The sequence below is a fragment of the Canis lupus genome, chromosome 29 (assembly GCF_011100685.1).
Source record: "Canis lupus familiaris isolate Mischka breed German Shepherd chromosome 29, alternate assembly UU_Cfam_GSD_1.0, whole genome shotgun sequence".
NCBI lineage: Eukaryota > Metazoa > Chordata > Mammalia > Carnivora > Canidae > Canis > Canis lupus.
In genome coordinates this window covers 34820054-34843351 of record NC_049250.1, presented here as the reverse complement: position 1 = coordinate 34843351, position 23298 = coordinate 34820054, and the positions used below count along the sequence as shown (strand labels likewise).

General features: G+C 41.9%; 1 protein-coding gene across 2 annotated transcripts in view; it reads left to right on the top strand.

Moving 5' to 3' along the window:
* Positions 1-2415: 2415 nt before the first annotated feature.
* MMP16 (matrix metallopeptidase 16) overlaps positions 2416-23298 on the top strand; it is a 304449-nt gene continuing 283566 nt past the window's right edge. The window contains exon 1 of one of the 2 annotated variants that reach the window (XM_038579701.1): positions 2416-2887. In XM_038579701.1, coding sequence (XP_038435629.1) covers positions 2756-2887 — 132 coding nt within the window. In that variant the 5' untranslated portion in view covers positions 2416-2755. The remainder of the gene's footprint in view (positions 2888-23298) is intronic. The other variant, XM_038579700.1, reaches the window with a different exon arrangement.

Genomic DNA, 23298 nt, shown 5'->3' with positions numbered 1-23298 from the left:
CCTGCCCCCAGCCTCCCTGGCCCTCAGCCTCCCCATCCCTTCGGCCTCTCCCCAGCCCGCAGCCTCCCAGGCCCGCCGGCCTCTCCCCTGCCCCCAGCCTCTCCGGCCACAGCCTCCCTATCCTTTCGGCCTCTTCCCCACCCGCAGCCTCCCCGGCCCGCCAGCCTCTCCCCTGCCCCCAGCCTCCCTGGCCCTCAGCCTCCCCATCCCTTCGGCCTCTCCCCAGCCCGCAGCCTCCCAGGCCCGCCGGCCTCTCCCCTGCCCACAGCCTCTCCGGCTGCAGCCTCCCAGGCCCGCCGGCCTCTCCCCTGCCGCCAGCCTCTCCGGCCACAGCCTCCCCATCCCTTCGGGCCTCTCCCCAGCCTGCAGCCTCCCAGGCCCGCCGGCTTCTCCCCTGCCCACAGCCTCTCCGGCCACAGCCTCCCCATCCCTTCGGGCCTCTCCCCAGCCTGCAGCCTCCCAGGCCCGCCGGCCTCTCCCCTGCCCCCAGCCTCTCCGGCTGCAGCCTCCCAGGCCCGCCGGCCTCTCCCCTGCCCCCAGGCTCCCCCGCCCGCCGGCCTCCCCCCACCATCCTTCCCCAGCCCTTCCCCTGGCTCCCGCCGCGGGTTCCCTCCCAGCGCCGACCCCTCCCCGGCCCGCTGCTTTGGGAGCGCCCGGGACCGCGTCGCTCGGTCCCCTCGGCCCCGGCGTGCAGGTCCGACCCCCGGGTGGAGCATGTTGGCAAAGTGAGCATTTTCTTCCCGCCTCGCTCGTTTCGGACTCGGCCCCGACCCCCAAGCCCGTGCCCACTCCCCGAGCCCGAAAGGCGCGTGTGTGTGTGTGTGTGTGTGTGTGTGGGGGGGGGGTGATGGCAGACGAGGTTCAGGGGACCGCGGGCAGGCTCGCCCCGCGGACCCCAGCAAAGTTTGGCCGCCCGGGACCTGCCACGTCGGGCTTCCCAAGCCTGACAGCGCGGCGGCCGACGCGAGCGCCCGGGTAGCGCGCGGGGACTCGGGCGCCCCCTCCGACTCCGGGGCCGCGGGATCGCCGCCCGCCGGCCGCCCTCCAGGCCCCGGCCCCCCCGCCCCCCGCCCTCCCCGGCCCTCCGCGGGGTCCCCGGCGGCGCCCCACCCAGTCCCGGCGGGGGAGGGGCGCACTGGTTTCCAGGCGCGGGGGGGCGGGGGGCGGGAGGAAAGGACGGAGCGGCCGGGGTTGCCGGGCTCCCGTCCCGGGGGCGAGGGGCGCGGGCGGCAGGTTAAGGACCTGGTCCCGAGCCGGGGCCCTTCGCGGGCCTGCGGACTTCCAGGGCGCGCCGCCGTGGGGGTGGGGGTGGGGCTGGGGGTCCCCTTCGCAGCCCGTCTCCTTTAAGGAGAGCGCGCGCGGGCGTGTGTGGAGTTGTGTGTGTGCTCCTGTGCGGATCTGTGTGTGTGTGCGCGCGCTGGGGTGTGCACGTGTGTGTGTGCGCGCGCCTGTGCAGATCTGTGTGTGTGCGCGCGCGCTGGGGTGTGCACGTGTGTGTGCGCTCCTGTGCAGATCTGTGTGTGCACGCGCTGGGGTGTGCACGTGTGTGTGTGCGCGCCTGTGCAGATCTGTGTGTGTGCGCGCGCGCTGGGGTGTGCACGTGTGTGTGCGCTCCTGTGCAGATCTGTGTGTGCACGCGCTGGGGTGTGCACGTGTGTGTGCGCGCTCTAGGGTGTGCACGTGTGTGTATGCTCCTGTGCAGATCCGTGTGTGTGCGCACTCTGGCGTGTGCACGTGTGTGTGCGCGCCCTAGGGTGTGCACGTGTGTGTGCTCCTGTGCAGATCTGTGTGTGTGCGCTCGCTGGGGTGTGCACGTGTGTGTGTGCGTGCTCCCGTGCAGATCCGTGTGTGTGCGCGCGCGCTGGGGTGTGCACGTGTGTGCGCGCGCGCTGGGGTGTGCACGTGTGTGCTCCTGTGCAGATCCGTGTGTGCGCGCGCGCGCTGGGGTGTGCACGTGTGTGTGCGTGCTCCCGTGCAGATCCGTGTGTGTGCGCGCGCGCTGGGGTGTGCACGTGTGTGCTCCTGTGCAGATCCGTGTGTGCGCGCGCGCGCTGGGGTGTGCACGTGTGTGTGCGCGTGCTCCCGTGCAGATCCGTGTGCGCGCGCGCGCCGGGGTGTGTGTGCGCGTGTGCGCGCGCGGAGGGCCGGAGCTCGGCGGACCCGGGAAGGAGGAGTTATGTAGATTACGGATGAACGTTCTGGAGGGGAGCGCGGCGAGGAGGGAAGGAGAAGCAGAGGCGAGAGGCGAGGAGCGGCGGAGGCCCTTCCCGCACGAGCAGGAGGCGGCAGCAGCGGCGGCGGCGGAGTGGGCGGTGGAGGAGGAGGAGGACGCGGAGCAGCAGGGGGGAGGAGGAGGAGGAGGAGGAGGAGGACGCACGGGCTGGCGGCGGCGGCGGCGGCGGCGGCTGCTGCTGCGGCTGCGACTGGGCGCTTGGAGCCGGAACCGCGGGTGAACTTGGGCGCCACGTTCCCGGCGACGGGCCCCCGAGGATGGTGAACGCAGGCTGCTGCTGAGCCTGCCCCCGCCGCGCTTCCCCGGGGGCTGCCGAGCGCCGGGCCCTGCGCGCCCTCCCCTCGCCGGGCCGTGGGTGAACCTGCAGGCTCCCTGCCCAGCCGGAGGACTTTTTTTTTTTTTTTCTTTTTTTTTCTTTCTTTTTCTTTTTTTTCTTTTTTGCCAGGAAACCAGGGAGGGAGGGAGAGGGAGAGAGGGAGAAGAACGCCGGGAGCTCGTGCATCCATTGAAGCACAGTTCACTATGATCTTACTCACATTCAGCACTGGAAGACGGTTGGATTTCGTGCATCACACGGGGGTATTTTTCTTGCAAACCTTGCTTTGGATTTTATGTGCTACCGTCTGCGGAACGGAGCAGTATTTCAATGTGGAGGTAAGAGTGTGAGAGCTTCCTTCCTTCCCCCTCGCCTGGGCTGCTCCCCGAAGCTCCCCGCTTCGCTCCTGGGGATCCCGGCGGCGCGGAGCAGCCCGGGGCTCTGCACGGCGGCGCCTTTGCAGCCGAGTTTCCCTGGCTCGTAGGTGATGGATGCGCGCGAGGCTGGGGATCCGTTATCCCCGGCGGCACAAAGCCCGGCGGGGCGCAGCCGTGGCCGGTCCCCGCTCGCCACCCGGGGAAGGGGCGAAGTCCTGCGTCTCGCAGACGTGCGCCCTAATAGGGGCAGGCTGAGTTGGGGACCAAGGAGCGGTTCGGGCGGGACGGAGGGCACGGCCGGGCATCCTGTGCTTCCCCCGGTATTGTTCCTGAAACCTTCCTCCCCGGGTTCGGTGCCTAACAAAGGAGGTCAAGATCCGAGACTCCAGAATGGGGGGTGGGGGGGGGGCGGTGTAGAGCGTGGGAACACTTGATAGGTTTGAATAACACCCCTCTGTGCTGCAAACACTGGACCGGGCAGGGTCTTTTTCTCATTATTTAGACACAACTTAATACACTGTAACTAGATCTGGCTGCACAGAGGAAGGGACATGAGATCCATCTCTTGCAAAGTGTCTTCTCTTCCCCTCCCCCGCCCGTTGAACACAAACGTGGCCCGATGGAATAGTTGTGAGGTGTGTTTTTAATTTGATTTCACACTCCCGTGGCCAGACTTGAGAGGTTGGGGTCTGTCATGTGTTTTGCTTTGATTGCTTCGGGAACAGACGGACATAAAGCAGGAGGGAAGTTGAGGATAAGGACTTGTCAGACCTCTGCCAAAGTACTCTTGCTGTCATCAGCTCAGCACTAAAGGCAGTGATGTGCAGTAAATCGGTGGAAGTGTGTCTACACCTGGGCTCTGAGTCCCGTTTATAGCATGCCCGGTGGTACACAAAGACAGAAAGAGGGTTTTGGTAAAATATACGCCTTTTGATTAGATCTGCTGTCCTCTGACCTCTCAGAAGCATTACAATCCAGTCTCTCAAGAATAACGTGATTTAAAAAAAAAAATATATATATATATATATATTCTTGATTCCTTAAAGCTGCCTGTCATCCTGTTGGGAGTGTGTGTTTACACAATAGCAGGACCTGTTGCGTAGCCCTTGAACATGTTTCATGTAACAGATTGATATACAAAGTGTGCATAATAAATGCTGTGTGTGAGGCCATATTCTGAATATAACTCTGTGTTTATATGAACTGTTCTGGGGACTCCATGTAATAAGTGGTGGTGGGTAGAGAAAGTGTTTGAAGAAGTAAGAACCATTATCAAGAGTTAAAGAAGTTTAGAGACCTTAAGTACGATTGTATTACACAAAAACCGCAGTTCAGAAACCCAAACTGTTTAACCTTTTGAAAAATAACAACTTTGGTTTCCTGGATTAAAGAGAGAGAGAGAGAGAGAGAGAGAGAGAGAGAGATGCAAAGGGGTTGAAAGTCCAGACTTGTCTTGATTGCAAATTTGAACTTTTTGGAATTAGGTGCCACAGATGGATTTTTTTCTAACACTGAAATCAAGAGATACTTTAATGTCAGAATGAAGGAGGAATTAGTTTATAGACTGAAGGAATGAAAGTGGCAAGCTGATTTTTATGTTGTAAGCAGAAGGGCCTATTGCTTCGGTTTGGTGATGATGGTGATGGTGGAAAGGTGGGGCAGGGGAAGGTGGGTAAAAGTAAGTGCTGGGTTTTATTTTGCTCGCTGTGAAGTAGAAGGGAGGGTCTGGATTGATGGCTACTTGCTTGGGGGAAAGTCTCAGGTTTGCTTTCAGAGATGGTTGGAATAGCATCACTGGATGATAATTAGGTTTTCTTTTTGAGGCTAAAGACATAAATTTTATTGTGTGTCTACAGTGTGAATTCCCATCAGTTCAATCAGGTACTATTATGCAAAAAAGTTGATTTTACTAAAAAAGAAATTTCCTTTTAAATTTGCATGATCCTTTCATCAATATATATGTGAAAAAAATAGTTGATGAGAAAAAGTTATTTTCCCATTTTTAGGATATTTAAGTTATGTCATCCATATTTATTATACAATGCAAATATTTAATTATGAATGGTAAGAGGCTGGTGACATCTGAGACCTTAAAAACCTTATTTGATACAAAGGAGATTTCCTAATGACTTAGATTATGCTTCATAGTTTGTATTATTCTCAATTATTATTTTTTAAGCACTTGAGCATATCCTTAGCTGGGTTTATATACTTCCTTATGTGTAATGATAATCTCTATTTTTCTTTTTTTTTTTTAATCATAAGAGTAGCTGCTGGTTAACTCAACATCCTGCAAAGAACATGGGATGACAGGATATTTTCTGACATGAATTTCTGCCTGGTTCACCTTTATTAGATATTTCTTTTTGGTAGGAAGCCCTAATAGGAAGAACAGTCCATCACATCTTCTCCAGAAAAGCACTTATATTGTGTTCTTCATTCTGGGTTGCAAAACATACACTGGGAATGCTTTATTTGATTGATTCTCAAGGACAGTCTTAAAATAAACAGTAATGGTATCAATCATGCATGAAGCTCATATGATCATAAATTTTTTTTTCTAGCAAGCACACCAAGTTATTATAGTTGGAACGAAGCTTCTGAGAGATGCTTTTTATGCTGACAGCTGAGGTTACAATGCTTTATTCCTCACTGGACTTCACAATTGGTGGGGACCCCTGTACTTTTCATCCCTATAATTAAAGGTTTAAAAACATATTCCCGCCCTCCCCGCCCCCCAGGTGTGGGGATTGAGTATAAATAATCATGTTAACTCTTTCCTGCCTATTTTCAAGAATATAAGCATTTGGAATTTTCAGTTATCAGAACCGGAGATATTTTTTTAATATGCCAGTGAAAGTCAGTTACAGAGAAAGAGTACATTTTATTATTTGTTTTTGTTCTTAAGAAGCAAAAAGCAACATCTCAACGGCTAAGAAAGGGTCAGACGCTACCAGAAGTAGTACTATGGAAGAGATTCAATTCATTCCTCTCCTTAAATATATTTTAGGAAGAACACTCTAATGCCAGGTTTTCAGTGTATATTTGCTTAAAGATTTTTGTTCACTATGGGATCCATTTTTGGGGAGTGGGCCTTTCAGTGTGTAATCATTACCACGATGCAAAGGAAGTACATTGCTAATATTAACTTAAAAGTCAAAGACTACTATCATTGGACAGCAGTCTGAATCAGAGGTGTTCATTGGCCAAATGGAGCTCAATTGTTAACAAAGAAATAGGATTGAATCTCTGTGCTCTAAAAGATCATATTGTCTCTAAAATAATGTTCTTCTCATGAGGCTCTTTATTTTTTCATTTTTGTGGGGTTATTTTTGGTACGCTATGAGCATTGTTGTTATGAAATTTGAGATAGAATAGCATTCATGAGGGGCACCTGGGTGGCTTGGTCTAAGTGTCCAGCTCTTGATCTCAACTCAAGTCTTGATCTCAGGGTCATGAGTTCAAGCCCTGCATTGGTCTCCACGCTGGGCGTGGAGTCTACTTAAAAATATATATTTATTTATATGTATATAATATAAAAATTCATATATAAATATATATAAATATATGCACATAGCTCCTGAGACTAATAACTTTCATCAACTTTGATAGTTTGTTATAGGTTAAATATATATATATATATAATGTTCTTTATTGTTTTTTAAAAAACCAGACACATTTCTAAGGAGGAAAGTTATTTTAAGCCAATTTAATGGTAAAATAAAAATGTGAACTCTGAATGATGCAAGTATCAAAGCATAAGAAGATGATTACTTCTCTGTGACAAAAAGTCTTGATAAAGCGAAAATTGACTTTGTCGTTCCTAATTCACAAAAGGAGATATTCTAGGTTTTTTAAAAGATATTTTATGACAAATACTATGAATCATGAGTGTAACCATTTCCTACCTTGCAGTATGTTTCTTTAACTGATTTAGAATTTATTCACCTTTGTCCAGTTTATCTGAATCTACTTAAAAGGTCAGAATTTGCTTGGAGTAGCTCTGTACTGCATATAAACTTGGCAGTTACTGGTGGTGAGGGATGTCAGAGATTAAAAATCATATTTCGCAGATTTTAAAATGTCATATGTTGGGGTCATTTTTTTATCTATCTTGTTTTCTACTGGCTTAAATAATCAGCATGCCTTATTTCCTTTGCTCATGGAAGGTGGCTGACCCTGTGTTCTGTCAGCCGCCTTGAGTAAGGGGCTGTTTGGATTACATCCCACAATTCTCACTGTAGCAGTTTTTACGGGGCAGGAACAGGGGCTGTGTTACTGATTCATGAAGGTTTTTTATCCACTGCAAATCTCAAGCTTTACAAGACATCCCAGGTATGCTGGCCATTCACAGTGCTCATAAGGTCGCAAAACTAAGACCAGGAGACCAGAAGACTCAGTACCCTCAGGTTCCCCCATGTGGCCCATCTTACACTTTTCTCTGTTCAGAGTTGCCTGGTCAAGTTCCCCAGGTCTAGGGTTATTCATGAAACTCTTCCAGGTGGGTGTATGCCAGCGAGGTGGGTCCCTGCTTCACTGTCCCTGAGAAATCCACAGAGAGCAACTTTCCAATTCTGTTCTTTCCTATAGAGTTGGATCTCCTCTTTCAGGGTCTTCTCCATCAAGTAAGGAGAAAGTCGGGTTCAATTACAGCTTTTTAAATCTCTGGGGTCAGGTTAAAAGTTATAGATCTAAAGTTTTTACTTTTTCTTATTCATGCCATTTCAGTTTATAAACATAAAATTTGTACTTGTTCGGTGGTATAATTCTTCTCTCTAAAGTTGGATTAATCAGTTATTTTATGTAACTGTATTTCACTGTCTGACCTACCCCAGCTACTCAAAGTGTACCTGTTCAGAACATTTGGTAAATGACCATTTGGAATTATTTCAGGACCAAATAAATAAATAAATAAATAAAGCTATTGGACACTTGAATCCATTAGTTAAATTTGTTCGATGTCAAAAGAAAAGATTTCTTTATGTTCCTTCAGGAACTTTCTGACGCTTCAGCGTGAATATTCAAATTGAGAAAATCACTTTTCATGTTACTTTCTGTCACAATTTATTTTAAATATCTGTGAACATAATAATACCCATCAAATTTTTTTTTATTGTAAATAGTATAGTGATCAAGATCACATATTCTGGTACCAGACTGCTAGATCGTAATCACAGTTCTTTTACTTGCAAGTTAATTAGGTTAATTAATGGGTTAAGGAGGTTAATAATGGACAAGCTTAATCTCTGAGCCTCACTGTATATATCTGTAAAATGGGGATACTAATAGTATCCGTCCTATAGAGTGTTTTGATGATAAAATGAATACATGTATATCCTATTAGATAGATGGATAGATGGGAACATACCTTCATATAATTAAAACTCAGTACTTTTTAGATATCATTATTATTAGTAAAAAAAAAAAAGATGCCCATTCAAAGCTAAATTGTCATGATAGCATCTAATTACATTAAAGTCTATCAGGTTAGGACATTACCAGCTGGGCCAGGAAGATTGTATTTTAATACCTTTTTCATTTTTAAAAAGTGTAAAATACTGAATATCAACCACTAACATCAGTACATTTTCTTCCCGTGGGTTTTTCTTAGACAGTTTAGTTTAGGAATATGATTTGCACATTTTGTCTTGTCATCTGTTACTATCATAGAATGTCAAGTTCAGCTCACACCTTCCCTTACAAGACTGAGTTTGCAGAAATCTGTTCATCTTGTAATACCGTGGAAAATAAATAGGCCTTATGATTCAGTGGGCTTGTTTATTTTAATTGGCTCAAGGCCCATGTGCTTCCTATCTACAGTAGTGGGATTCAGTATATAACTTGGGCCAGGTCTTTGTTACACCACAAATCCAGAACATAAAAGTCTTTTTTTTTAAAAAATTAATAGAGGAAGGAGGGGGATGGGCAGAAAAAGGTATTAAAGTGTTTTCTACAACGATAAGGACATTTTTAAACAGCAACAATCCTGTTCTTAACACTGGGAATAAAAGGTAGCTAGCAATAAAATGTAATGGAGCCCTAGGACAGAGGTCAAGGGATCCAGGCTTTAACTTTGGTTCTTGTACTAACGTAGCTTTGATCTTGGACAAGTCATTTCTTTAATACCTGCATCTGCAAAAACAAAGACGGAACTAACCTATCACTAAAGACGTTTGCAAATTTGAAATTCTATTGTACTTAGCCTCCAAACTTTAATTTGTATGGACAGAGGAGGAAAATTAAACATATTTACCATGTAAATTTGGAGGCAACTAGATTTTCAGGGTAGAGTGTTCAGTTTTGTTTTGTTTTGTTTTGTTTTGTTTTGTTTCTGAAGTGGATATCATGATGACATACAGAAAGGGCAACTTATTGCTAACATTTGTTATCATCTGTAGTCACACAGGGCATTACATTTTGAAAATAATCCTAGCCTTCTGCTGAGTAATGAAAACACTGGCAGCAAATTATATGTAATTTTAAAATCAATCTTTGGCCAAGGTAACATACCTTAAAAATTTAATGTTAAAAACATGGTTTGTTGTTATTTCGAAAAATCTATAGCATCTATAAGTTGGCACAAATAGAAAGGCAAGCTTCAATAAGATCATAATTTGTCTATTAGGGTGGGAGAGAGTCTCGAAATTCTATCTTATCTATAAAAAAAATACACGTATTTTGTAGTGAGCTGAAGTGCTTATCCTGTGTATCCCTCTTACCCATTGTGGATAATAATTGGCATGTGGCTTTTTGAGGGTTATTTTTATTCTTCATAACACATTTCATTTTGAATGTGAAGAATCAGATTCCATTTTATAAAATATGCAGCTTATGTGAACAGCAAAAATATTCCATACTAAAAGGATAAAATACTAAGCAATAACATGTATGGCTCTCAATTTTTTTTTATATGCCTTCTTTTTCATGGGCAAGTTATTTATAGATTTTGAGGCTATCCATAAACCCGTATTTGATTGTTGCTTCCTGTCATTTAGTAATTCTGAATGGCTGTTGTCTTCGTGCTTCACCACAGCCGTTTGGCATTGTGCATCCTTGGGTTTGGATCAGTGGAGTATCTTGATGAGCCTCTGAACAGAAGTTGAGCCCAGGGAATAAGAATAATCCCACTGTGGCCCCCTGACCTCTGATAGAATGTGATCTGCGGGTGTCGTCTATAAAAGGAGGCTAGAGGGAGCTATTGAGCTGTTTAAGGACTCCAGTGGAGTAGAAGAATTTGGTTTAAAATCAAGGACACTAGGTGCAATCACATGTCTTGAAAGGAATCATAGGCAGTCATAGAGAGTTTGAAGAAATCAATGAGCAAATGGTTTATGGTTTAAGATGTGAGATGGGTTTACTGAGAGCCCCTTGGCACCAGTGGTTACATATGCGATGAATTTAAGAAAGGAATTAGCACTTTCAGGGAGGCCAGGCGTCTGGGCCTGACAGCTTGACAAAGACTGTTCGAATGCAGGACTGCTTTATAGACCCCTCGCTTTTAGGTGTAGAGTAGGTCAGAGACCCCGTGTTACAGTGACTGCAGGTGCTTTCGAGACTCTCATTTTAACTAAAATGTCTAGGGAAACAATTGTAGTCCTAACAGATGAGAAGTGGGCTAAATTTAATTTGATCGTGCCTTTTAGGCTATATGTAGGAAAAATCCAATTTTACAAGCTTGGGAGACTGAAGTCATCTTATTTTTGAATGTTTACCATAGGGCCTTGTTGAATACATGTTTTTCAACGAAAGCAGATTTTCAAATATAGGTCTTACCTATTCTTTTTAAAAAAACACGTACAAAAATGAGTCACACAAGTGTGAAGCCGTTGTTTTTTTCTTTTTCTTTTTTTTTTTTTTCTTTAAATAGGAACCTCAGACATATTTTCAGTTGAGCGGATTATAACATGACCTCTGGTGGAAGGAGGGAGGATAAAAAAAAAAATAAAAAGGCAGTCTCTAGTGCATGGGGTATACCAACATTTAATGAAGACGTTTTGATTTCCTCACAAGCATCATTCGGATTTTTAAAAAGGTCTTTAATCTAGTGAGTCAAATGAAACCTGGATAAATGAAGTAAACCATGGCTCCATGGATATTCTCCGGAGAAATAGTCCTTGGAGTGATGTGTTCAAATGACCAAATAAACCCAAATAAACTACTCAGTGGAATGGAATTTTACAGTATTTGTTTTAGTCACGCTTAAGTGAAGGGGGAATAAACTGCCTCTTTTTAAGGGAAGCTGGATACTTTCATGAACTTTATTTCATGTCCCCAAATTGCATGCACCTGAGGTGATGTCAGTGGAATGCAGGCTTGTGCCTCTACCTAGGCTGATGCACAGTCAGAGCCCAAGTGATGTCAGTGGAGGCATTTTTTTCCATAGGAACTTTCACAGTTGAATTCGTACCATGTGTTAATAGTTTCTCATTGTTTATACTGATTAGATATTGGAACTTGGTTTGGGTTTCCAGGGGGCGATGCATTCATTCCCTCTTTACTCTTCCACCTTTGCTAGGCAGTTCCTCCTCCTGGTCCTTCTTGTTTCTTCTGGTTTGGGGTCTTGAGGGACTTTACACTTGAGTTCTATTACAGGACACCAGGCTTGAAAATTAGGGAGAATTTCACACACAAAAAAAAGCCTCGTCTGCACCCCCTCCCTTCTTTCATTGTGAATAATGGAGAATAGATTCAAATGACTTCCAGAATCAAAGGCATACTTGATGATTTGTATGAAACCGAGAACCAGTTTATAAAAACTCACTCCCAGTTACCGATAAAACTTTTTTGGAGGTCTGGGTGTTTTTATATTGTAACAGCTCTATTCACATGTAACTCACTGATTTACTCCTGCAGGTGGATTGAGTGAAATTTGTTTCATGGGTGACTCAAGCAAATCACTTAAGCAGTCTTTGCCTTATTTTTTTTTTTTTTTGCCATTCATAAAATTGATTTGTGATCTTTTCCTGTTTGCCTAGAGCACAGATTTTGTAATGATAGCACTGAGAAAATGTCAAGCAATCTCCTTAAATAAGAATAGGGTGTATCTCAGTGCCTCATTCCCACCCACGAGATGACCAGAGTTTGGAAACCGTCATGTGCTGGCATCATATTCTAATTAGACCAGGTCCAAATAACCAATAAAAAAGAGATGGATGGAATTGATTTTATTGGATACCTTCTTTTAATAATAAAAACAATGTTAATTAACCCCGGTTGTCCATTTGCTGAGTGCCTGATTGTGTTCTAAGTGCTTCATATATATTAACTCATTTAAATTTCATTACAAGCTTGTGAGTTAACACTGCTCTTTCTCTTTCCACAAATGAGGAACCCGAGACACCAAGCGGTTGAGGAACGTGCCAAGGCCACAAAGCTCTGATTCTCCCAAAGTGGAGTAGCCCAGAAGCAAAGCAGGCAGGCTGGCTGCAGAGCCCAGGCTCTTCAAGTAAATACAGGCCAGAATTAATTTCCAGTTTCCCAGTAAGACAGTGTGATCCAGTTCCATTGTTCACATCTTTTGTGTTTCAAAACTGAAAAGAGATCATTAATATGCACAATGAAAACGCGAGGTCTACCCTGGCATAGAGTCTTGCCTGGAGTAAAAAACCTAAATAGGCCGCCGTTGATTTCATATGCTGCTTCAGGATGGAGTGTGTGTGGTGCTCCATGATTTTGCTGGTGAATACTCCTTATAATTCTTCACTCATTAGAAAGTTGGTGACCTGTGTTAAGTTACACATAGTATTAAATGTGACATGATCTCAAATTACATATAAAATTCATCATAGTATTTCCTTTCTCAACTACTTGCCACGCTGCAGTTTATCTTTAAATGTGATTTGCAAAAGTTTTAGGGAGGTGCGATTACCTTCCAAGATGAGAAGAAATAGAGCGTTGGAGAACACGTAAAGGAAAACCGGTCCGGTCTGTGTCCTAGTGTCCTGTGGGGAAGAATGTGGGGGGGCATGTCCTTTAAGTTTTGGAGTTTGTTATTTTTATATGTTGCATCAATTGGGTAGAAGCTAAGGCAACCAGTTTATTACTTCTAATATATTTAGTTGTAATATAAATGAGACCTTTCTCAGAAAGAGATTAATTTTGACATGGACCAGTGCTTTAGAAATTAGTGAATGCCTCCTCACTGTTTGAGAAGTGACCTGGTATCTGCTTACTGTCTTTGTTGTGAAGGGGATGGAAACTTCAACTTGGTGGTTGACCAAAGACTGAAAAAACAAACAAAAAAAAACAACAAAAAAAAAACTTTAGTCCTTAAGATCATTGCTGTGTATAGCTTTCAGGGCTCACTTAGTTCATTCATTAGCCTTTCGAGGAGAAGTGTCTCAATACCAATTTACAAAGGTGAGAATCTAGCTGATTTTATAAAAATTTCTCAGTTGCTAAATATTCATTCAACTATCTCACCTCCTCTGGAGGCAGTCTATCATCACGGCTGTCTGCAAGAACTTGCGAAGAAATGCTTAAAAGTCTTAGCTCTATCACTACAAGTTCAGTGAACTTAAGTGAACCAAGTCACGTGCCCCAATTTCTTCATGTGTAAGGTAGGGATAATAATACCCAATTCATGGGTTGTTGTGAGATGAAAGAGGAAGGGATAATGGGGGAAGATAAATAACAGGCTCTTGATTTACTCTCTGAGATAACCAAAATATAAGGAAAAAATGGGTTTCAAGTCACTGGACATCAGATAATGAAGGGATGTGATCCCTAAGAGATGGGAACCAGAGTGAACCCTGCAGTTGTCTCAGTTTACCACCTTGAGGGCGCCTCCAGACAATAGTATAAGGGATGCAGAACCAGGCTGAGCCAGGCAGCTAGGGAGTATGAGGAGACCAAGGTTACTAGAATTCACAGGCCGGAATTCCAGAAAAGAGGGAGCTGCACAGAGCAAAAGCATTGGAGGTCTGCAGAGAGTTCCCTTGGCTCTCTAGTTGAGAACTGTGAAGTAGCAACCGGGGGCCGGGGAAAGAAGCAATTAAAGGAATCAGAAGGGACAATGCTTGGTGCTCACACAGGGCTGGGAATAGTGCCCATCACCATGAGCCTTACTGACAACCTCATTTACAGGACAGTGGGGAGAGTCCTCAGAACCATCCTGCCCAGGTGGTGGGAACAAAGTTCCGGACTGAATACTAGTTCTGCTTCAGAAGTCTCAAAAGCAAGACATAGAAGGATTGAACTGTTTCTAAGTGACTTCTTTGCTTTCCACAACAAAGCTCAATAAAATATACAAGAATACAAAAATATGCAGCACCCGACAGTTTAAAATTCACAATGTCTGGCATTCGATTAAAAAAAAAAAAAAAAGGAATTACCAAGCGTGTGAAGAAGCAGAAAAACACAACTCATAATGAGGAGCAGCATCTATCTAAACTGATCCAGAAGTGATGCAGATGTTGGAATTAGCAGATAAGAATATTAAAACAGTTGTTATAACTATATTCTTTGTGCGAAAACTTGAGACATGGAAGATATTGAAAACGACTCAAATTGAATTTGTAGAGATTGAAACCGCAATATGTGACATTCAAGATACACTTGAAATTTATAACAGATTTGACACTACTGAAGAGAAAAAAAAAAAGTAAAACTGAAGTCAGCAATATAAGTTATCCAGAGGGAAAAACAGGGAGAGAAGAAAATTTATAAAGGAGTGGAGTGTGGGATTTATGGGACAACTTCATGTGGCCTGGTATATGTGTAATTTGAGTCCCCGAACTGGGAGGGGGGCAGAAAGAGGATTTGGAGGTATAATAACTAAAGCTTTACCTAATTTTGTAGAAAGTATATAAACTCATGGATCAGGGTCTCATTGAGTCCCAAGCACAAGGGGCATGAAGAAGGTAAACCAAGGCACGCCATGATCAGATTGTTCAAATGAGCGATCAAATGAGTGAAAAATAAATTGTACAAAGCAACAATAGTAAAAAAGACACCATTTTACATTTTTCCAAAGACCTGTAGCATCTGGCTTACCAGAAGACAGTTGGATTTTCATCTTTATTTCTGTTCATACTTACAGTATTGTAAGTCACGTAGCCAATGGTAAACTGCACCGTCAATTGCAAGTCAATGAGAGTGATGAGACAAATAGCATCATATTAAAATAATTTTGTCCTAGTGGAGTCCTGTAAGAGTTTTAGGACCCCCAGAGGTTGCTGGACCAAACTCTGAGAACCATTGCTCAAGTAGGTATTCTATTTTCTCATTTCCTCCTGGAGGTACCAAAATCCATGTACCCAGGAGTCTTCACTGAAATGCTCACATCCTTCATTTCTTTCCCACCCCTGTCCTCATCCCTTAGTCAGTGGAATCTGGCCTTCTCTAGTCCCTGTCTGCACCCCCGCCCCCCGCCAGAAAATGAACCCATTATGCTTTTATAACAGCCTTCGTTACTACTTAGTCTTCAAAGTACCTTTCATAATTGTAATCACAGAGTGTTTTATCTTACCTCAAAGTTGCATACTGATGTATGTATGTGAGACAAAAGGCTGCCTTTTAAATAGACTTGAAAATCCATGTAAGAGCTTATTAATTGCTTAGACTTGGCACATGGACACTCAGAAGCCAAGCTCCCATGTCTTTTGTTTCTCTGTGCCTTTGAGTTCTGGTCTTCCTGTCTCTGGAACCATGTAGGCCAAAAGTATATTTACTGGAAGGAGATGTTTAAGGGGATTTGAATTGAATGATTTTTCTGTTTCCCTGGAGCATATGGCTAAATTTGGTCAATGAAATGCATGTGCCAAAAACCTGTTGTACAAGGTTTTTGTGTAATAGATTCATATCTGACTCTCATAGTAAATTATAACTTTATGATGAGATGGGATATCTGCCATGGTCACCGCTGTAATTCATGAGTCTAACAGTGCCCTATAAAAAGTTCAGAGCTTAGTATCTAGTATAAATAAGTACTTTCCATCTTCCTTCACTGATGTAGTATTTATGTAAGTACCTGTTGGCTTGACGTTAGAAAAACTGGCCACTTTTTTTCAAAAGTGTGTATCAGAACGCGAGGGAAATAAATATAAAGGAAAATAACCTCGTTCTAGTTCAGTGACGTCAGTCGTAGTTATTCCCATTAATAAATGGCAACTTTCCCAAGACAGTTTCCAGTAAAGAGCAAAACCAATTTTGCTTGTATTTCACTGGGCATCTTGAATCATTTCAATCACTTTTTTAGCTACCTGGATGAGAAAAATGTTGATAGGCCATCAACTTTTACATCCATTAGCATGTAAAACCCTAAGAGTGAATAATCACATCATAATTTGAATTTCTTTCTTTTTGTTATGATTTGAATTTCTAACATGAAAAGTAGATCATGTTTATTGTTCTAACAAGTACAGTATTGAAAACCATGAAGAGCTGACTCAAGAGATGTTAAAATTTCATGGATTTTTCTCTTGCTGAACACCTACACATTGGTAATTGGCAGGGTAAGAACAGGGAAAATATGACTTTCTTTAGACTTTCATTGATACATATACTATCTATCTGGATTACATCTTCCTTAGGAGGAGAGGAAATGTAACCCTCTTGAATATTAAGCAGTCCATTATTCACTTTTGCATTTACCAGGAGAAATGAGTCTTCTAATATAGCATCATCTGAGGAATGGCAAGACTTAACTTTTGGTTGAAGACAGCCATCTGCCCAGGGGCTGTAGGTTCCATTCATTTAAACAACAATCTGGTTTTCTTTTCTTCTTGTTACTTAAATAACTTCCAGAGATTTTGTAGACACATACACACTTCATTTCTCCTTTCTTCCTTTCTATGGAAATATATTATTTAAAATGTTCCATACATTTTTAATATAAATATATGCTTTGGGGAATTTTTCATATCAGTAAAAAAAAGAACAACTTCATACTTGTAACTTATGTGGTAATCTGTTTAAGTGCAGCATTATTGCTGGATCAATAGGTCATTTTCAAAGTTGTTTCTATTATAAGTAATAATACAATATGTCCAAGCATGTGTGAGCTTATTTAACAAATACATTTTGGAAGTGTAATTACTGTATTATTGGCTGTGTATTTATCTATAATTTTGGTGAATTCTGACAAATTGCTACCCCCAAAATATTTCGATTTACTAGTTTTCAGTAATGCTTGGGGTGCCTCGGTGGCTCAGTAGGTTAAGCATGGGACTCTTGATTTCGGCTCAGTTTGTGATCTCAGGGCTGTGAGATCCAGCCTTGTGTCTGGGCATGGAACCTGCTAAGAATCTCTCTCTGCCTTTGACTCTCCACCCACCCCCCCATTCTCTCATTGGCACACACACTAGTGCTCTCTTTCTTTCCTCCTCTCTACCAAAAAGAAAAAAATAGTTTTCAACAGTGCTTGAACATGGTTGATTCCACACTCTTCTGCCGTTATTTAAGATTTGTTTCTTAATCTGATGAGTGAAAAACTAATTTTATGAAAATTTAAATGAATATCAATATTCAGCACTTTAAAAATACTTTAATCCACTTACATTTTTTATCGCAAAGGTTTCCTTTTCGTGACATTATTTTGTCTTCTCTTACTGATTTATAACAGCTCTATATGTGTTTAAAAAAAAAGTTGTCCCATTCTCTGTCCCGCATAATAATATGAATTTGTTGATATATTTTGGTTTTGCTAATTTACTTTTTCAGATTAATTAGTCACTTATACTATGACTTTGTTTTGTATCATGCTTTAAGAAGTATCTAGCATTTTAAAACTATTTTTAGAAACACTTGTTTCTTTTCTGTTTAAATCTTTAAGCAAAAATACTTTGTTGAGGGTACCGAAAGTGGAATCTAACTCATTTTCCCCAGAACTGGTTAAAAGATGCTTTAGCAGTATATATTAAGTAATAATACCTCTTTCTCTGTAGCACTTAGGTTTTCTTGAGGTCTAATAACTATAAAATACAATGACTTAAGACAGATTTGATTTGATCTGATGGATTTGTGGGTGGTCTAGGGCACCTTTGTTTTGCATTGCTAGGCTACGGCCACTCTGATGTGGTGAGCTTGGGGTGCTTCAGTGGCTGAGTAGGTTAAGCATGGGACTCTTGAGCATTTTTCAATGTATATACAGTAATTATTATATCACAATGGGTATACCTGAAAGTAATATGTCAAGTATAATTTAAAAAAATAAAATAAAGGGTGCCCGAGTGGCTCAGTTGGTTAAGTGTCAGACTCTTTATGGCTCAGGTCTTGACCTCAGGGTCATGAGATTGAGCCCTGCCTTGGCTCTGCACTGAGTATGGAGCCTACCTGAGAGTTTCTTTCTCCCTCTGCCCCTTCCCCCTCTGCTTGTTAAATAAATAAATAAATAAATAAATAAATAAATAAATAAATAAATAAATCCTTGATATTTATTTCCCCCTGGGGGAAAAAAAAAGAAAAGCTATTGATTTTTACATATTATCAAATGCCCACCTTGTTAAATCATCATATTTTTTTCATATAATCCTGCTGAAGATCTGCTTGAGTAATCTGGACACACGGTCATATTACTTATATATAAAGATAATTTTACCTCTTGTCTTATTCTCTCTTTCTTTTGGATAATTGTACTGACTATAAAGCAGTCTTAAATAATTATCATGACACTAGGCACATTGTCTGTATTCTGACTTTAGGGGAGATGAATACTCATTTGATTTCAGTTGTCAGTTAACCTTAAAAAATATTTAAAATCCTAGTTATTTTGTCCAGGATAATTAATTCTTGAATCTTGTATATTGCTTTTAAATTAAAGACTGATGGTGAGACACAGCATGACCAACATGGTAAGATACTGAAATTTGGTATATTGTCTATGTTCTCCATATTTTCCTCAATTTTAATGTGGTTTTTCTTTTACCGTTTCCTTGTAGTTTCCTTAAATTTTGGATCTCTGACTCAGTAGTCATGATATTTCTGTGGAATATCACAGTGTGGGTGGACAAAAATTGTTTTCTGAATGAAACAATGAATGGATTGACTAATTTTGTGATAAAATTTGGACATCTTACTCAAGACTTTTATTCAAGACTCCTGGTTCCATGCAACAGAAAGCCGGTTTGAACCATCCTGTCCAATATAGGAGATTTATTGAAAAATACTAGCATAGTTTGCAGATTGTGGGGAAGGGCTGACCACAGGAGCCTGGGCCAGTTGCAGGTACTTCTGCAGAGCTTTCTGTCCCACCCTCCCTGCTGCTTCTCTTTGTTGGTTGGCTTCATTCTCTTGTTGCAGGTTTCTTTTTCTCTGTTATATGGTTTCCTATCACCTGGCAACCATTTTTCTTTATCACTTTTCTTAGAGAAAATATCTTCCCTCTGCCCATATGCTTATACTTCCAGCTCTGCTATGAAAAGCCCTAAAGAAAGTTTCTCATTAACCCAGTTTGGATCACTTGCCTATTCCTGTAGCTGGAAATACTTTGTGGGACCATGAATGGCAGCTCCTGGTATCATCTGATAGTTGGAGTGGGGGAGTAGTAGTTTCCTCAGAAAAGAGGAGGATGTTGGGCAGAATTTCAACAGTAGATGTCTAAAACAGTTGAATTGATTTATTTTTTCTTTCCTGCATTTCCCTTTTACCTATTTTCCCCTTCTTCCGGCATTTCCAATTGCCTCCCCCGCTCCCCTCACATATGTACAATTACCTTCCTATTTTTTTTCTCATCCCCTTTCTTTTCTTTGTCATTACCCCTCCATTTCTCTGAACAAGTTAGGATTAAGGTGTGTTTTCTGCTATAGGGTTGTTAACCTATTTAGAGAATTATCATGAGTAAAGTTTCAGTGGAAAAGGAGTAGTAATAGTCAGCCATGCACAAGTGACTCTGTAACAACCCAGAAGCTAGGATAAATGTGGCAAAGTTTTGAACTAGTGTGACTGCGAAAAACACAAAGCCCAGAGGCTTACTGTTGGGTTCAAGCAATAATTTTTGGACTTATCCTCAGTATTTGTGCTCAAGAGATGAGAAATAACTTTTCGTGTTCCAGGAGCTTCCTCAATTTTATTTGAGAGGTGACAGCAAAACACTGAGACTATTATCCTTTGTGTCCTTCATTATTCTTTTTAAATGTTAGGACCTTAACCATAATTTAGATCGGTGCTTTTTCATTTTTTATTTTATTTTTAATTTTGTAAATGAGATATTTATTTTAGAGAGAGAGAGAGAGAGCACAAGTGGGAGAAGCAGGGGGAGGGGGAGAGAGACTCTCAGACTTTGTGCAGAGCGTGGAGCCAGATGAGGGCTTGATCCCAAGACCTTGAGATCATGACCTGAGCTAAAACCAAGAGTCAGACACTCAACCAACTGGGCCATCCAGGTGCCTCTAGATCAGTGCTTTTTTTAGAAGAGGAATCTGAGGACCTGGTTGTGGATATAGCTTCACCTCAGGCTTCACAGAAAGTTAGTGAGAGAAACCAGAGTAGGGAACAGGGCATGGATTCCTATGTTCTTGCCAGGGTTTATGAGGAAGTGTGCTGCTGTCAAAAACCACACATTCAGCTATGGTGTCAATGATCAAATTATAAAAATTACCATTGTGATATGTGATTGGTAAATGTTCTTGCCTACTGTTGACAGAAATAGCTTGAGACACTACAGACAGTTTTAGTTATTTGAATATTCATATGTGGATTTATTATTTATTTTCTAAAAACCAGTTTTAATAGAGCAAAAGGACATTACCAGATACCTTCTATTTTTTTTTTTTTTACCAGATACCTTATAAATGCACACTTTGACACATTCATTTTGTCTCAAATCCTTTTATTAGAGATATGCTGTCTTCCTCAGCAGCAAAGATGTTTGTGCTGGTAGCTATGATTCAGTTATCACAGTTCTAGGCACTATTAAATAAGAGCATCTTTGTTTCATCTTTGTTTAAATTTATCTGTAATGTTACAATCAAACATTTCTAACTATATACACATAATCTCATATCCATGCATATATATGTGTGTTCATAAAAGAAAGATATATAAGATATAGAATACAGCATATGTATGCATGCATATATTGAAAGAACTTTCTGAGCTATTTGGGAAATTAGCTTTTTATATACATCTTGGGATTTTCCTCTTATTTTTAAACCTTGTAGCAAATAAGACAGAGTGATATTAAAGGAAGATAACTGTTTTCCTGCTTCCAAGAAAATGTAAAGAAGAGGATCAGACACTTAAGCTCTCAGGGTTCTTCTTTTTTAGATCTTATTTGTGGCTTATTGCAGTTAAAAAAAAAATGGAGAGAGGCAGAGATGAGAAGGAGGGATATTGAGGAAAAAGAGAAGGCCGAGAAAGACTTTCCCCCCGCTGCACATGATCCCTGGAAGAATTAGTGTTGCTAGAAAGAATATTTGTCTTTTGTTGTAGAATTATTGGATAGGGCCCTGTGAGAGGTAAGGCTAGTCTTTTATTGAGCAAGGTTTAAAATAAAGGATGATACTGTTTTTTATGGCAAGGGAGGGTAAACGATATACTAAATTTTAATGCATCCATATGAGGCAAAAATAAATATTTAAGTAATACTGCTTCTCACGTTAGTCTTTCAACTCTCCAACTCTACCCACCTTTAAACACGTATGTAGAAAGTAGGAAACTTTACAATTCTTCATCTTGTTTTTTCCCATCAACCCATTGTTTTGAAGTCCTCTTTGTGCTGGTGACTCATGACATTTCATTCGCTGGTTGTAGTTATTCCAATTTCAGACTCTTGAAAGAACAAGCCCTTCACATCCAGCCTTTCCTCAATCTTGGAGGATAATTTACAAGATAGAAGAGTAGTATACAGTTCCCATCCCAGTTTTTCCTGATAGGATGTATTTTTTTTTAAATGTTCTGAACAAAAGTGTGGCCATGGATACTATAAAGATATTGGCCACTCTTCTCTAGGTAGGCCACTTGCATATGGTCTGCATTGCTTCTGCCTTTTGAATGTGAATGTTTTTGGCATTTCCCAACATGGCAGACATTTATATTTACTTTATTAGAAAGGAGATACAAGCCTAAGTATATAAATACGCATTCCAACTTGTGCCTAACATCTAGGACGCATAAAAAGTGGATGTTAAGGCCTTTGCTGTGTGTATACTCTGGAGAGACTAGAGATGCAGCCATAAAACTAGTATAGAAAATAAGGCAGTGTGTTTCCAAGTTCTGATGTTTGTAACATAAACTATCACATATAGACTCCTTTATAGACTCAATTACAGAAGGTTGGAGAGGAATGACTTTGCGGCTAAGAAGGGCTCTTATCTGTTTTCTAAAATACAATTGACTAGATTATTTTTTTTCCCTGAGACTTATCATTGCAGGGTACAAAACAGCTAGTCTAATACTGTCATCATAAATCACCTCAAACTGACTCATCTGATGAAATAGTGACAATTCAGTTCTTTGGTGGCTTTGGTAATATCTGGAGAGCTTCAAAATTCGGAGACAGAATTATTCACTTTGATGTTTGGATTGTAGGGATGTCTGTCTGTTGAAGTATTCTTCGGGGCTCTGGGAGAAGTAAGTGCTGGCAAATGGGACGTCAGCTCCAGGATACTTTCCTTTTTGGGTTAACTCTTCCAGGTGGGATCCAGGTAGAGGATCCACAGACAAGAGTGTTAGTTAGCATTAATGGAAGAATTTGGAGTTTGGAGGACTTTGATTATTTTTCCTTTTTATTTAAACATCATATTGATACAAGTGGATAAACAAAAGCATGAAGCAAGAGTTGATATGTTCATTTTCTGAACAGAAGACATTAGCCATGAAAAATATGAACTAATGTGCTTGCAATATATTCTCTTCAAATTGGGAACAGATGCATGTGTAGCTACAAGGTGTAGGTAAACAGGGGAGTTTTTCCCCCGAGTAAACTCAGCTTTATCCCCCTGTCCACCCTCCTTCCCCCCCCATCCGTGGAGTTCTCCGGCCTCATTTCCCCCATGTTGTGTAATTTTAAAACGTTAAGCTTAAGCAGAAAAGTTTTGCATTTGTGCTAAGCAAGTTACGACCTATCAATCTGATAGAAATGAGCTAATAAGGCAGTTTTACCTAGAGGTTTGTCCTTGCTTGAAAAAAATTCAGCAGATCCATTTAAAGTTGAATGCGATCATATATTGAAATTCAGTTTGATTTTTTCAAACTGTGGACTCTTACCATGGGACATGTCTTTGAAGTTAGATAACACTTACTAAACAATACAGATAACAGTATGTATGTGGGCCAGTGTAGACTATGTAGCCCTGAATCCAAAGAAGGCCTTAGCATTTTTTTGTTTACCCTCCCCTGCCATCACTTCTTTTTGTGCGATGGGGCTGTGGGTGTTGAACTTCAGTGTGCAGATGAGTCATCTGGAGGAGCTTGTCCAAAGTGATGATGCCTTG